This window comes from Ascaphus truei, chromosome 11 (assembly GCF_040206685.1).
Source record: "Ascaphus truei isolate aAscTru1 chromosome 11, aAscTru1.hap1, whole genome shotgun sequence".
Taxonomy (NCBI): domain Eukaryota; kingdom Metazoa; phylum Chordata; class Amphibia; order Anura; family Ascaphidae; genus Ascaphus; species Ascaphus truei.
Window position 1 is genome coordinate 57,021,530 of NC_134493.1, and position 14,316 is coordinate 57,035,845.

Consider the following 14,316-nt stretch of genomic DNA (forward strand, 5'->3'; position numbering starts at 1 on the left):
CACAGCCTGCAGTGAGAGCGCGCCGCCTGCAGTGAGACAACGCACAGCCTGCAGTGAGAGCGCGCCGCCTGCAGCGAGAGAGCGCGCCGCCTGCAGCGAGAGAGCGTGCCGCCTGCAGCGAGAGAGCGCGCCGCCTGCAGCGACAGCGCGCCGCCTGCAGCGACAGCGCGCCGCCTGCAGCAACAGCGCGCCGCCTGCAGCAACAGCGCGCCGCCTGCAGCGAGAGAGCGCGCAGCCTGCAGTGAGACAGCGCTCTGCCTGCAGTGAGAGCGCACAGCCTGCAGTGAGAGAGCGCAGACCCGTGCTCATTCCCAGCCTCAGGGAAGGGACTTGTACACAATACCTCTGTCTGAGACGCTTCTCACCTTGTGCTCTCACTCTGATTAACCCCTTCTCTGCCAGAGGGGCCTGCACAGCAGTGAAGGGGTTAAGGAGATGAGAGATTACTGTTTCCATGCAGAGGAAAGGCTTATAACGACATCCCTCCGTTTACTAGACACATACATACGCCTGTGTATACTATACCACGCGGGTTAAATAAATATCATTTTATTGACAGTAATTGGAAAATTACAGTATGTCAGAAATGCTAGAGGGAGCAGCTGTGACACCCCCCCCCCTAACTGCGCACCTCCCGGCCTGTGTCCTGGACCCCTCCCCAGCTGTGCACCTCCCGGCCTGTGTCCTGGACCCCTCCCCTAACTGTGCACCTCCCGGCCTCTGTCCTGGACCCCTCCCCAGCTGTGCACCTCCCGGCCTCTGTCCTGGACCCCTCCCCAGCTGTGCACCTCCCGGCCTGTGTCCTGGACCCCTCCCCTAACTGTGCACCTCCCGGCCTCTGTCCTGGACCCCTCCCCAGCTGTGCACCTCCCGGCCTCTGTCCTGGACCCCTCCCCAGCTGCGCACATCCCGGCCTCTGTCCTGGACCCCTCCCCAGCTGCGCACCTCCCGGCCTCTGTCCTGGACCCCTCCCCAGCTGCGCACATCCCGGCCTGTCCTGGACCCCTCCCCAGCTGCGCACCTCCCGGCCTCTGTCCTGGACCCCTCCCCAGCTGCGCACCTCCCGGCCTCTGTCCTGGACCCCTCCCCAGCTGCGCACCTCCCGGCCTCTGTCCTGGACCCCTCCCCAGCTGTGCACCTCCCGGCCTCTGTCCTGGACCCCTCCCCAGCTGTGCACCTCCCGGCCTGTGTCCTGGACCCCTCCCCAGCTGCGCACATCCCGGCCTCTGTCCTGGACCCCTCCCCAGCTGCGCACCTCCCGGCCTCTGTCCTGGACCCCTCCCCAGCTGTGCACCTCCCGGCCTCTGTCCTGGACCCCTCCCCAGCTGTGCACCTCCCGGCCTCTGTCCTGGACCCCTCCCCAGCTGCGCACCTCCCGGCCTCTGTCCTGGACCCCTCCCCAGCTGCGCACATCCCGGCCTGTCCTGGACCCCTCCCCAGCTGCGCACCTCCCGGCCTCTGTCCTGGACCCCTCCCCAGCTGTGCACCTCCCGGCCTCTGTCCTGGACCCCTCCCCAGCTGTGCACCTCCCGGCCTGTGTCCTGGACCCCTCCCCAGCTGCGCACATCCCGGCCTCTGTCCTGGACCCCTCCCCAGCTGCGCACCTCCCGGCCTCTGTCCTGGACCCCTCCCCAGCTGTGCACCTCCCGGCCTCTGTCCTGGACCCCTCCCCAGCTGTGCACCTCCCGGCCTCTGTCCTGGACCCCTCCCCAGCTGCGCACCTCCCGGCCTCTGTCCTGGACCCCTCCCGGCCTCTGTCCTGGACCCCTCCCCAGCTGTGCACCTCCCGGCCTCTGTCCTGGACCCCTCCCCAGCTGTGCACCTCCCGGCCTTTGTCCTGGACCCCTCCCGGCCTGTTCCAGACCCCCTCCCCAGCTGCGCACCTCCCGGCCTGTTCCAGACCACCTCCCCAGCTGTGCACCTCCAGGCCTCTGTCCTGGACCCCTCCCGGCCTGTTCCAGACCACCTCCCCAGCTGTGCACCTCCAGGCCTCTGTCCTGGACCCCTCCCCAGCTGTGCACCTCCCGGCCTCTGTCCTGGACCCCTCCCCAGCTGTGCACCTCCCGGCCTTTGTCCTGGACCCCTCCCCAGCTGTGCACCTCCCGGCCTGTTCCAGACCCCCTCCCCAGCTGCGCACCTCCCGGCCTGTTCCAGACCACCTCCCCAGCTGTGCACCTCCAGGCCTCTGTCCTGGACCCCTCCCGGCCTGTTCCAGACCACCTCCCCAGCTGTGCACCTCCAGGCCTCTGTCCTGGACCCCTCCCCAGCTGCGCACCTCCCGGCCTCTGTCCTGGACCCCTCCCCAGCTGCGCACCTCCCGGCCTCTGTCCTGGACCCCTCCCCAGCTGCGCACCTCCCGGCCTCTGTCCTGGACCCCTCCCCAGCTGCGCACCTCCCGGCCTCTGTCCTGGACCCCTCCCCAGCTGCGCACCTCCCGGCCTCTGTCCTGGACCCCTCCCCAGCTGCGCACCTCCCGGCCTCTGTCCTGGACCCCTCCCCAGCTGCGCACCTCCCGGCCTCTGTCCTGGACCCCTCCCCAGCTGTGCACCTCCCGGCCTCTGTCCTGGACCCCTCCCCAGCTGCGCACCTCCCGGCCTCTGTCCTGGACCCCTCCCCAGCTGTGCACCTCCCGGCCTCTGTCCTGGACCCCTCCCCAGCTGTGCACCTCCCGGCCTCTGTCCTGGACCCCTCCCCAGCTGTGCACCTCCCCCTTTTGTATTGTGAAGGTGTTAGCAGTGTTCATGTGAGGTGTGTGGGGAAGCCGGGATTCATACAGGATGCCCAGTGCCTGAGCAGAAGTGATCTGGGGTTAGAAGAAAATGGCTGCATTTTGTAGCGTGCATAGTGAACCTGTGATTAGCATGTGATCAGTAAGGGACGCCGTGTGCGTAGAGCAGGCAGGAGCACAAGGATGTCACGCGTGCAGGTGTAGTACGGGACGGCGTGCGCATAGAGCCTGCGGGAGCAGTACAGGGATGACAAGCGCGCAGAGCCTGCGGGAGCAGTACAGGGATGACGAGCGCGCAGAGCCTGCGGGAGCAGTGTAGGGATAGCGAGCGCGCAGGGCCTGCGGGAGCAGTACAGGGATGACGAGCGCGCAGAGCCTGCGGGAGCAGTACAGGGATGACGAGCGCGCAGGGCCTGCGGGAGCACTACAGGGATGCCGAGCGCGCAGAGCCTGCGGGAGCAGTGCAGGGATGGTGAGCGCGCAGGGCCTGCGGGAGCAGTACAGGGATGGCGAGCGGGCAGGGCCTGCGGGAGCAGTACAGGGATGGCGTGCGGGCAGAGCCTGCGGGAGCAGTACAGGGATGGCGTGCGGGCAGAGCCTGCGGGAGCAGTACAGGGATGGTGAGCGCGCAGAGCCTGCGGGAGCAGTACAGGGATGGTGAGCGCACAGAGCCTGCGGGAGCAGTACAGGGATGGCGAGCGGGCAGGGCCTGCGGGAGCAGTACAGGGATGGCGAGCGGGCAGGGCCTGCGGGAGCAGTACAGGGATGGCGAGCGGGCAGGGCCTGCGGGAGCAGTACAGGGATGGCGTGCGGGCAGAGCCTGCGGGAGCAGTACAGGGATGGCGTGCGGGCAGAGCCTGCGGGAGCAGTACAGGGATGGTGAGCGCGCAGAGCCTGCGGGAGCAGTACAGGGATGGTGAGCGCACAGAGCCTGCGGGAGCAGTACAGGGATGGCGAGCGGGCAGGGCCTGCGGGAGCAGTACAGGGATGGTGAGCGCGCAGAGCCTGCGGGAGCAGTACAGGGATGGTGAGCGCGCAGAGCCTGCGGGAGCAGTACAGGGATGGCGAGCGCGCAGGGCCTGCGGGAGCAGTACAGGGATGACGAGCGCGCAGGGCCTGCGGAGCAGTACAGGGATGACGAGCGCGCAGAGCCTGCGGGAGCAGTGCAGGGATGGCGAGCGCGCAGGGCCTGCAGGAGCAGTGCAGGGATGGCGAGCGCGCAGGGCCTGCGGGAGCAGTACAGGGATGACGAGCGCGCAGAGCCTGCGGGAGCAGTACAGGGATGACGAGCGCGCAGAGCCTGCGGGAGCAGTACAGGGATGACGAGCGCGCAGAGCCTGCGGGAGCACTACAGGGATGACGAGCGCGCAGAGCCTGCGGGAGCACTGCAGGGATAACGAGCGCGCAGGGCCTGCGGGAGCAGTGCAGGGATGGCGAGCGCGCAGGGCCTGCGGGAGCAGTACAGGGATGGCGTGCGGGCAGGGCCTGCGGGAACAGTACAGGGATGGCGAGCTCGCAGGGCCTGCGGGAGCAGTACAGGGATGGCGAGCGCGCAGGGCCTGCGGGAGCAGTGCAGGGATGGCGAGCGCGCAGGGCCTGCGGGAGCAGTGCAGGGATAGCGAGCGCGCAGGGCCTGCGGGAGCAGTACAGGGACGGCGAGCGTGCAGAGCCTGCGGGAGCAGCGCAGGGATGGTGAGCGCGCAGAGCCTGCGGGAGCAGTACAGGGATGGCGAGCGGGCAGGGCCTGCGGGAGCAGTACAGGGGAGGCGAGCGCACAGGGCCTGCGGGAGCAGTACAGGGATGGCGAGCGCGCAGGGCCTGCGGGAGCAGTACAGGGATGGCGAGCGCGCAGGGCCTGCGGGAGCAGTACAGGGATGGCGAGCGCGCAGGGCCTGCGGGAGCAGTACAGGGATGGCGTGCTCGCATGGCCTGCGGGAGCAGTGCAGGGGAGGCGTGCGCGCAGGGCCTGCGGGAGCAGTACAGGGATGGCGAGCGCGCAGGGCCTGCGGGAGCAGTACAGGGATGGTGAGCGCGCAGGGCCTGCGGGAGCAGTACAGGGATGGCGAGCTCGCAGGGCCTGCGGGAGCAGTGCAGGGAAGGCGTGCGCGCAGGGCCTGCGGGAGCAGTACAGGGATGGCGAGCGCGCAGGGCCTGCGGGAGCAGTACAGGGATGGTGAGCGCGCAGGGCCTGCGGGAGCAGTACAGGGATGGCGAGCTCGCAGGGCCTGCGGGAGCAGTACAGGGATGGCGTGCTCGCAGGGCCTGCGGGAGCAGTGCAGGGGAGGCGTGCGCGCAGGGCCTGCGGGAGCAGTACAGGGATGGCGTGCTCGCAGGGCCTGCGGGAGCAGTGCAGGGGAGGCGTGCGCGCAGGGCCTGCGGGAGCAGTACAGGGATGGCGTGCTCGCAGGGCCTGCGGGAGCAGTGCAGGGGAGGCGTGCGCGCAGGGCCTGCGGGAGCAGTACAGGGATGGCGTGCTCGCAGGGCCTGCGGGAGCAGTGCAGGGGAGGCGTGCGCGCAGGGCCTGCGGGAGCAGTACAGGGATGGCGTGCTCGCAGGGCCTGCGGGAGCAGTGCAGGGGAGGCGTGCGCGCAGGGCCTGCGGGAGCAGTACAGGGGTGCCATGTATTCCAGATCTGGTTTGTAATCTCTTACCTCCAATAATGCCCAGTCCTTATTTTCATAGAACAATCGGGACTAGAAAGATCCATGAGACATTGCGATGGGTGAGGAGAAAGCGGAGGGGTTAGAAGGTAACCCAACCCCCTGCCTCACAGCCACATACATTTAATAAAAGCAGGGGCCATTTACCCAACAGTGCTGAAGGATGTAGAGCTGCAGTCTCTGTGCATTGTACCTCCCTGCGTGTGCATACTGTACATGTATCTATATATGTGCACACAAACATACATTGTGGCCCATATATACTAAGCAGTCTTCTCCTATAACACACCTTCCACCACTGCAGGACCTCGAATGGTCTATAAGGGGTCTTCCTGCGCAGGAAGGAGTACGGTAACGGAGCCTAGGTCTTCTTTTCACACTGAACCCCCAAATGAATAAACTGATGCACCAGGGCCCCTGTCCGCTGGCGTCCTAGAGGTCAGGCATATCGGAGAGGATCATGGGAGACCCCAGCGAGAGATCCTCCTGCAGGGACGCCATGTCTGCGGGGTTCATGCGGTGAACTTCCAGCCAATCGGCTAAGAGCGAGGCCGACAGAGGGGCGGAGTCCGCCAGGCTGCAGGGCAGAAAAAGCGACACAGGGATTTTAAAATGGCAGCAACGAGCCAGCTGACTGCAGGAACCACAAGAGACAATAGGGGCAACGTGAACAAGGCGCCAGCATAGAGCAGGTATGTGCCGAACAGATAGAACATGTATAGGGGACAGAACCCCGATGTTGTTAGTATGGTAGAGACATGACAATGTCAGCACTGTGTCAGGCAGCAGTTACTCCTGACAATCAAAAAGGTAAAGTGATAAGGAGCTTGTGTTGTAGAGAAAGAGAGAGAATGACATGTGAGCCGCAACAAAAGCAAACATTGCTGTCTCAATGCAAATGCTACGGAGAGTGCAACATAACAAACCCTGGTCTGGGGATCAAACAGTGTGTGCAAGTGTCAGCTCAATGCCAGTCAGCAGCAGGGCAAATCAGCTTGTGGTCCTGGAAATAATGGTCTGGAAATCAGGGATACCAGAATAAAGAAATCCAGGCGGCATTAAAAAGGACAGGTCAGAGGGCGTCTATGGACACCACAGGCTTTATCTTAACGAGACAGAAATGTCAGCCCAGTGTTGGGATCTGGAAACAGAGGTTAATGGCAGCAACAAAAATGTAAAGCGATGATGAAGGGGAGAAACAAAGAGATAAAGGACCCGGCCCATTGGTAGACAACCTGTTGGGTTTCTCCGTGTACCTTTCACGGCTCTCTGATCCCATCTCGAAAGACTGGTTCAGGAACTCTTCCAGGTCGAACCCTACCCCATACCCAGCTCCGCTTCCTTTGGGGGTGACCGAGAAGACAGGAGGGAGAAGGTCCTCCACCTGGAAAGATCAGGGAAAGGTTAAAAGATCCTTACAGGACACCCCAATACATGGCTCATTTGGCAGTGCTTCCCATACATTTAAGGGTTGGGGTGCAGTGGAGAGAAATTCTGGCACGGCAAGTCACATTGTAGATAACACACAAGCCGGTCTGACCTGTGACTTGGAGAGCTGTTGAGTCACCAGGTTGATATCCGGAGAGGTGGAAGTGGCAGCGGTGCTGAACGCAGGGGGCGGGAGCGGGGCGGCATGCTGAGATTTGGGCCCCCCCTGTGCATGGCAGTTTGCCCCTCCTGGATACGTCGGCCCTGGCGGTCTTGACGCCAGTTCTAGATGGGTGGAGTTATGGAGGAAAAGAGATGTGTCCACGCTCAGAGTCTCTCTCCCACCATCCCCCACGTCAGGTCCAGGCCAGCTCTCTTCTTGTCCGTGGCCGGGCCAGGCTGGGTTGAACCTGGCAGGAGCGGGGAATGGAGTTGGCAGAACCTGCCCTCCGCTAATGAACTTGACATCAACGGCTGGCTGGGCAGCCAATGGAGGAGCCTCCTGCTTGGCGTGCGGTGCCAACACCACCGGTCCAATCTGAAACCTTCCAGGGGGGGCAGGGATGTAGTGGAGCAGGCTGGGCGCAGGGCAGGGGTTCAGGCACCCAGGCATGAACTGGAGGCCAGAGTCTGGCACGGCAGGGGCAGGTAGGGTTCCATTCTGCCGACGCCCAACCTCTGCCATCGGAGCTACGCCATACACCGGCTTAGACACAGGTTGGGTCATTGGGCAGCAGGTATCGGCTGCTTGTACTGGACACGGCGCTGGGTTTGACCCCATTGGTTTCTGGCTGGCAGGCGGAAGTGGTTGCGGCGGCAGCGGCGTGTGGTCGATCATCCGAGACCAGCGCTCCAGCAGGTTCTTATCGTTCTCGCTCAGCACCAGCCCCCCGAACCCCTCGGCCTTTTTCACCTCCCGGCGCTCCTTTTCCTTCTGTTTTTTCTCCCTCTCCCTGGCGCGCTCCAGACGCCGCCTCCGCTTGTCCTCCCGCTGGCGCTGCCGCTCCTGTGCCGTTATAGGCTTCCGCAGGTTGGGACTTTCAGAGACAGAGATGGGGGCGTCTGTGGGAAAGATAAGGGGACTGATAGTTAAGCTCTAGCACCGGAGCTCACCCCTGACATACAGGGCCCTGCTTCTGTGCTACAAAGGGTTAATAATTCTGCCGGACATTACTCAATCTCTTTCCCTGCAGCATTTTCCATTCATCTCTTAATTTACTGAAATGCACACGTTACACTATAGATATCCAAACCGAATGTATGAGCAGCGCACCGTAAACAGGGATCAAGGTCTTGCAAAAATAAAGCTACTTTATTGATCCTGCATAAAAAACGGGAGGTGCAACACGCCTGCGCGTTTCTAAAGCACTTTTATTTTTGCAAGACCTTGCTCTCCGTTTACTGTGCGCTGCTCAGACATTCGGTTTGGATCTCTCTGGACTCGGCTGCACGCTGAAGGAAAACTCCTGGGGACACAACAGTGAGTACATTATCATTTTTACCTAAGGGCCACCCCAATGAGGAGGGGAAGGGTGTAGTTATGCCCACCCCCCACCTTCAGGGTGACTTAGAGCCCTAAATACAGGTTAAAGACTGTGATTGGAATCGTTGGTTCCTTGTGAAGAGTCCCCATTATTGTTATCCTTTTTATTATTGAGTCATCATTATTAAGAAAGGACCAAGAACTTGAGCATCAACCCATTCCTATATACACCCCATGTTCACTGGACACTATAGGAATGAATAAGAATAGTCTATAATAAGACAGCTGTGACTTTGACACCAGACGTATCAGAGAAGCTGCAGTGTATCGCCATTTAATAACTAATCCTACTGGCTCCTGCTTCTCTGGGAAAAGCACAAACCGATCCTCCTGCAGCTGTGCCGAAGGGAAACCTAATGACGAATTCATTCCAGCCGCACCACCATCTCCAGTGCCATAAATGCCGGCTCGTGAAGAATGGAGCCGGCCTTTTCTGACCTGGGACACACAAAGCCCTAACCTTCCAGGCCCGTGTGATAAACAGACGTGTGCGATTTGCTCCGTTTACCTTTGCTCTTGTTCCGCAGAGCCGACTTCAGGAGGATGGCTTTGAGTGCGGCTTTGGTGTCGTCGGAGATGGCCCCTTCCCTCTTTAGCACAGGCTCCGGCTCTGCTTTGACCATTGGCGCCTCCTCGTCCCCCTCTTCCTTCTCTCCTTGTGCCGCCGCCGTCTCTTCGTCCTCCACTGGAGAGGTCAGGTCGATAGTTTCCGGTTTCGCCGAAGCTCTGGGCGACTCCATGGGGAAATCCACCCGCTCCCTCACGGAGCTGGCGCTGGGCATGTCCACATCCAATCCCTGCGAAACGGAGGGGAGCTCTGGCGACTGGAAGGAGTCTTCCGGGATCACCTCATCCCCTACAGGCCCCTCCACCGCCGGCCTAAGCACTGGCTTAAAGCTGATTTGCCTGCGGAACCCCTCCCTCCTACGGTGGAAGCCGTCTATCTCTGCCACAATGGCCTCTTTGATCTGGTCTTTGGTCAGCACCCTCTTGTCGAAGCCGAAGTCGAAGGCTGGCACGCACTCTGGCTCGTCGTCCGGGTCGTGGTACTTGGAGAGGAAGGGGTGCCTGAGGGCCTCCCGCACGGAGATCCGCTCTCGCGGGTCGAATCGCAGCATCTTGGACAGCAGGTCCAAGGCCTTGCGGTCCCCCTGTGGATAGAGGTTGGTCCAGGACACCGGCTGGCGTGAGGGCAGGCTCTGGATGTACGCCCGCACCCTTTCCGCTCCGATGGCCCGGATGACCTGGCTGGAGGGCGTCCCCAGCACAGTCATGATGAGCTGCAGCTGGTGGATGTAGTTCTTGCCCGGGAAGAGCTGCCGGCGCCCCAGCATCTCTGCGAAGATGCACCCCACAGACCACATGTCGATGGCCTGCGTGTACTCGTGGAGTGACAGCATAAGTTCAGGGGCGCGGTACCAGCGCGTGGCGACGTACTCCGTCATGAAGTACTTGTACTCGTCGGGCTTGGTGCAGAGGCCCCGCGCCATCCCGAAGTCCCCAATCTTCAGCTCGCAGTTCTCGTTGATGAGGAGGTTGCTGGGCTTCAGGTCACGATGCAGGACGTTGGCCGAGTGGATGTACTTGAGCCCGCGCAGCAGCTGGTACAGGAAGTAGCGCGCGTGCTCCAAAGTGAGCGGCTGCGAGGAGTGGATGATCTGATGCAGGTCGCTCTCCATGAGATCCAGCACCACGTACCTGGGGAGGGAACAGAAGGATGCTAGGGTTGTATCGTGTATCCCCAGATCTCGTCCACACAGATAAACCACCTGTCTCCATCCAACTCCAGCGGCAACAGCATTTTTATCAAATAAAATTGGTGTACTTATTAATTACCCTTATAGCATTTACAGCTCACTTCCCAAAGATTAATGGTCTATTCCAAGGAGGGAAGAAGAGGAAGAGGGAAGAAGAGGAAGATGAAGAAGAGGAAGATGAAGAAGAGGAAGAAGAGGAAGAGGGGAACATGAAGAGAGGAAGAATAGGAAGAGAGGAAGAAGAGAGAGAGAGAGATTTTAAGGATTCCAGGAATATCCCTGGTTCAGTTGAGCAGCACAGTGTGCATCACAGATTCGCATGACACTGACGGGATGGAAGCCATCCAAATGCCCAGCCCCCGGCCTACAACTAGGGGAGCAAAACATGCACTGGGGCTCCGTACACGGATTGGAACTCAGCGTAGGACACGGAGGGCTTCAGGATGTCTTTAATGGCGATGATGTTGTCATGTTTGAAGTGCTTCAGTATCTTCAGCTCCCGCAGGGTGCGTTTGGCATTCGTCACCACGTCAAAGGCGTTTGGGATCTTCTTAATGGCGACCTTTTGGCCTGTGAGTAGAGAAATTACGATCACAAAATGCTCGCTAAAAAGGAACATCCGACAGACCCTTTCCTACGGGAGGAGCCCCTGTTAGAAGAACACCCTGCTTACTGAGATCTGACTCCAAGGGACTGTTCATGGTCCCAAGGTTCAGCAAAGTATCCGGCCGCTCCTCCTTCTCTTACCGTGCACCCCAAAACTGGAACAACCTACCAAAGACTCTCACAGCCGCCACCAGGCTAAGTTCTTTCATAACTGAAAGCGGTCTCACATTTTAATCTGGTCTGTAACTGTTACATACGCCTATAACTTATTTTATCTGTAACTGTGCATGCAAAGTCTTTATATATAATGTATACCCTGTTCACTTAATGTAACTATGTATTTGTAACCATCTGTCATCTTAACTCTATGCCCAGGACATACGTGAAAACGAGAGCTAACTCGCAATGTATTACTTCCAGGTAAAACATTTTATAAATAAATAAGAACGTACCCTTTGTAGAAGAAAAAAAAGAAAAAACTGTTTAGTGTTTAACATGGCGTTTAAAATGATTTGAGAGAGTAATGTAGGGAAAGCAGTATATGGGAAAAAAACAACCATTAAGGTTCTTAAAGGGTAGATTGGAAATCCTGCTCTGTTTGGAGTTCATGTTAGAGCCTCAGTCATACTAAAAGTCATGTTTCGTTTGTCCCAGGATTATATGTCCCCCGCCCTACATAGAATAGCCTGGCCTTTCTAGTTTATTGGAAGCCCCATAGCCATTTAAACATCTCAGAGCACTCTCACCCGTGTCCTTTCGGAGGGCGGAGGACACGACGCCGTAAGCGCCGGTTCCGATGGTCTCGATGATCTTGTACTCGTCGCCGACATCGAAGTTGATGTCGAAGGATCTCTCCTGGAGGATGGCGAGGTTCTTGGCGGCGGTGGAGATGCAACGAGCCGACTCCAGCTTGGAGCAAACGATCTCCTGTTCGTCCACATCTGGCTGCTTCCTCAGCTCCGCCATGGCTGCCTGCGACAAGGAGATCAGGGTGAGAGGTGGCGCGGGACCAAGTCTTAGGTCACCAAGAAACCCAGCTGCAACGACACAAAATGTAAACAAAGCGACTGCAGAAGGCACACAACAACCAAAGATATATGGGTGCGGGGACTGAAGGCCACGAGACCTAGAGGAAGGACGGGCAGATGTGACCGACCCTGACCTTACTCTGCCTCTTGCTGTGACGGACACAGAGGGAGGTGAAGTTATTTTGGCCGTGGCGAAGCCGGGAGCAGGATGATGAGCTGCAGAAGGGAAAGTGACTCTGTCCTAGGACATGCAAGTCAGAGCTGGACTCGGGCTAAAGGACCAGCAGAGCTGAAGTGACACTGCTCCAGGTGATGTCCACACATGGATTCAGGTCGCGGCAACCAAGACCAAATCCTCTGAGAATGTTAGAAATATGCACTTTGTCATATTTAATTGGGGGTGGAAAGTAAAGAAACTGGACATTCTCTGAATCAAAGAGTTTGTGACAAAAGTACAGCCTCTGAAGTGGTGGAATACAGGGCCTGCCACATCGGTCACACACACACACACACACACACACACACACACACACACACACACACACACACACACACACACACACTATTTTGACATGCAGAGCGGGTAGGAGATTAAGGCAGGAGAAGTGAAGTAACCCAAAGCTTATTCACAAACCCGTACAGCTGGCATCGATGACACATAAGGCCATCACTCCACATTACCTGCAGCGCTGGACCGTTACTGAGCACTTCACCGATATCATCATTACCTGCACAACCCCATTTTATTAACCCTTCCCTGCAACGCAGCCAACAGGCTTCACAATACTCACAAATATAAATGTTACATAGTGTCCCTACTGGGTCATTGGACAGATCGCCCTACGATAACCCAATTAAACGCCACGGGGGAACGACAGCTGCGTTATTAGTCCTGACCCTAAGGTTCTGTGAGCACGTGGCCACTTATCTGACAGTAAAGCCTTACAATGTTTTAATAAATATATATATATATATATATATATAAATATATATATATATATATATATATATATATATATTCACTTGTGAGCACATTCACATGTCTTAGACAGGTCTGCAACCCTGTCTTTCAACCATCATCACCTCGCATACAGTGCTCCCACTGCAGCAAGGGATTCTGGGAAATGACATGCAAATTGTATTGTATGTCTTTATTTATATAGCGCCATTAATGTACATAGCGCTTCACAGCAGTAATACACGTGGTAATCAAATAAATAACAAATAATATAAATAACAGATCATGGGAATAAGTGCTTTAGACATAAAAGTAACATTAAGGAAGAGGAGTCCCTGCCCCGAGGAGCTTACAGTGTAATTGGTAGGTAGGGAGAACATACAGAGACAGTAGGAGGGAGTTCTGGTAAGTGCGTCTCCTTTTGCCTGGAATATCCATTCACATGGAGCCCATTTAAGCTGATGCATCGTCGTTCACACCGCTTTTAAGCACAGCATGGGACTAGCAAAGCAAGTCAAACCACTCACAGACATGTTTCAACCTTGATGGGTCTCATCAGTGTGAGGTTGGTTTATACTTGTTTTGCAATATTTCTAGGCATGTCATTGGCTATATGCTAACGGTGGAGGTTTTCTGTCGCCTTTTTCACCCACCATAACTTAAAATGTATGGTGTACACACATACATACACGGACACACATACATACACACAGACACACACAAACACGCACAGACACACACCCCATAGCCATATAAGAGGGGTCTCAAACTCAGTCCTGAAGTCCCTCCCAACAGGTCAGCTTTTATGGATATCCCTGCTTCAGCATAGGTGGCTTAATCAGTGGCTCAGTCGAAGACCGAAGTTGAAGACTGAGCCACTTGTGCTGAAGCAGAGACTGCACCACCTGAGCTGAAGCTGCAACTGATTGCGCCACCTGTGCTGAAGCAGGGACTGGCTGAGCCACCTGTGCTGAAGATTGGATACCCATAAAACCTGACCTGTTTGTGGCCCTTGAGGACTGAGTTTGGGACCCCTTCAGTCTATAGGTGCCTGGGGGGCTGAGCCGCGCCTATAGGATCTGTGCTGGCCTCACCCATCAATAGGCCCTCCTTTTTGGGGTGTGGGACCCGCAGTCGCCAATCCGGAAGTAGACGATCGCGCCGCGGCCCCTTTAAGAGCGGTGTACCCGGCGGGTGTCCCGCAGCGGGGGATCCCCGGATGTTCGGCGGGAGGACACAGGGGGCGTGGCCTGGACACCACACAGCCGGAGAGGGAGGGGGACGTGGAACCAATCAGAATTCGAGGGGGCGGGACAGTGAGCGAGCGGCGGCCGAGTGGGTCAATCAGAGTGAAGTGGGCGGGGTCTCGTAGTTACTGGGCGCTGCGGAGAGCATGTGCTGTTACCTAGCAACGGCAGGACTGAGTTACCCATTGCGTGCCAGGGGAGACGATGCTAAGCAGCACTGCATGAGTGGCACTAAATGGGTTAGGAGTGGGAGGTGAGGGTGTGTGTGAGTTGGTAAGTGGGTGAGGTTGTGTGTGAGTGGGTGAGATGGTGTGTGTTAGGGGTGGGGGTTAGGTTGTGTGTGTTATGGGTGGGGGTGAGG

At 58.2% G+C, this 14,316-nt stretch overlaps 2 protein-coding genes across 4 annotated transcripts; both read right to left on the reverse strand.

Annotated features, from left to right (window-relative positions):
* Positions 1–1,848: 1,848 nt before the first annotated feature.
* LOC142463582 (uncharacterized) lies at positions 1,849–5,349 on the reverse strand. Its single transcript, XM_075566520.1, has 2 exons — positions 2,705–5,349; positions 1,849–2,021 (listed from the first exon to the last, which is right to left on the reverse strand). Exon 1 carries the CDS (start codon positions 5,347–5,349, stop codon positions 2,857–2,859), a length of 2,493 nt encoding a protein of 830 aa, XP_075422635.1. The 3' UTR covers positions 1,849–2,021; positions 2,705–2,856.
* Positions 5,350–5,362: 13 nt separating this feature from the next.
* On the reverse strand, positions 5,363–13,969 carry MAPK7 (mitogen-activated protein kinase 7). Of its 3 annotated transcripts, none has more exons than XM_075566516.1 (7): positions 13,803–13,969; positions 11,469–11,759; positions 10,521–10,686; positions 8,868–10,057; positions 6,929–7,878; positions 6,624–6,772; positions 5,363–5,965 (listed from the first exon to the last, which is right to left on the reverse strand). In XM_075566516.1, the coding sequence occupies exons 1-7, from the start codon at positions 13,804–13,806 to the stop codon at positions 5,821–5,823; spliced, it is 2,895 nt and encodes a 964-aa protein (XP_075422631.1). In that variant the 5' UTR covers positions 13,807–13,969; the 3' UTR covers positions 5,363–5,820. The 3 variants fall into 3 exon arrangements, with proteins under 3 accessions (XP_075422631.1, XP_075422634.1, XP_075422633.1); XM_075566519.1 differs by having other exon boundaries at positions 11,469–11,694; positions 13,803–13,968; XM_075566518.1 differs by having other exon boundaries at positions 5,364–5,965; positions 6,645–6,772; positions 13,803–13,968.
* Positions 13,970–14,316: the final 347 nt, after the last annotated feature.

What these genes read in the sequence shown, in the direction of transcription:
- LOC142463582 (XM_075566520.1), bottom strand. Translation starts at nt 5,349, where the DNA reads ATGGCACCCCTGTACTGCTCCCGCAGGCCCTGCGCGCACGCCTCCCCT.
- MAPK7 (XM_075566516.1), bottom strand. An exon ending in CGCCCTCCGAAAGGACACGG is followed by an intron (nt 10,687 to 11,468) that starts GTGAGAGTGCTC and finishes CTCTACTCACAG; the next exon opens with GCCAAAAGGTCGCCATTAAG. An exon ending in TCTGCGGAACAAGAGCAAAG is followed by an intron (nt 7,879 to 8,867) that starts GTAAACGGAGCA and finishes TCTTTCCCACAG; the next exon opens with ACGCCCCCATCTCTGTCTCT.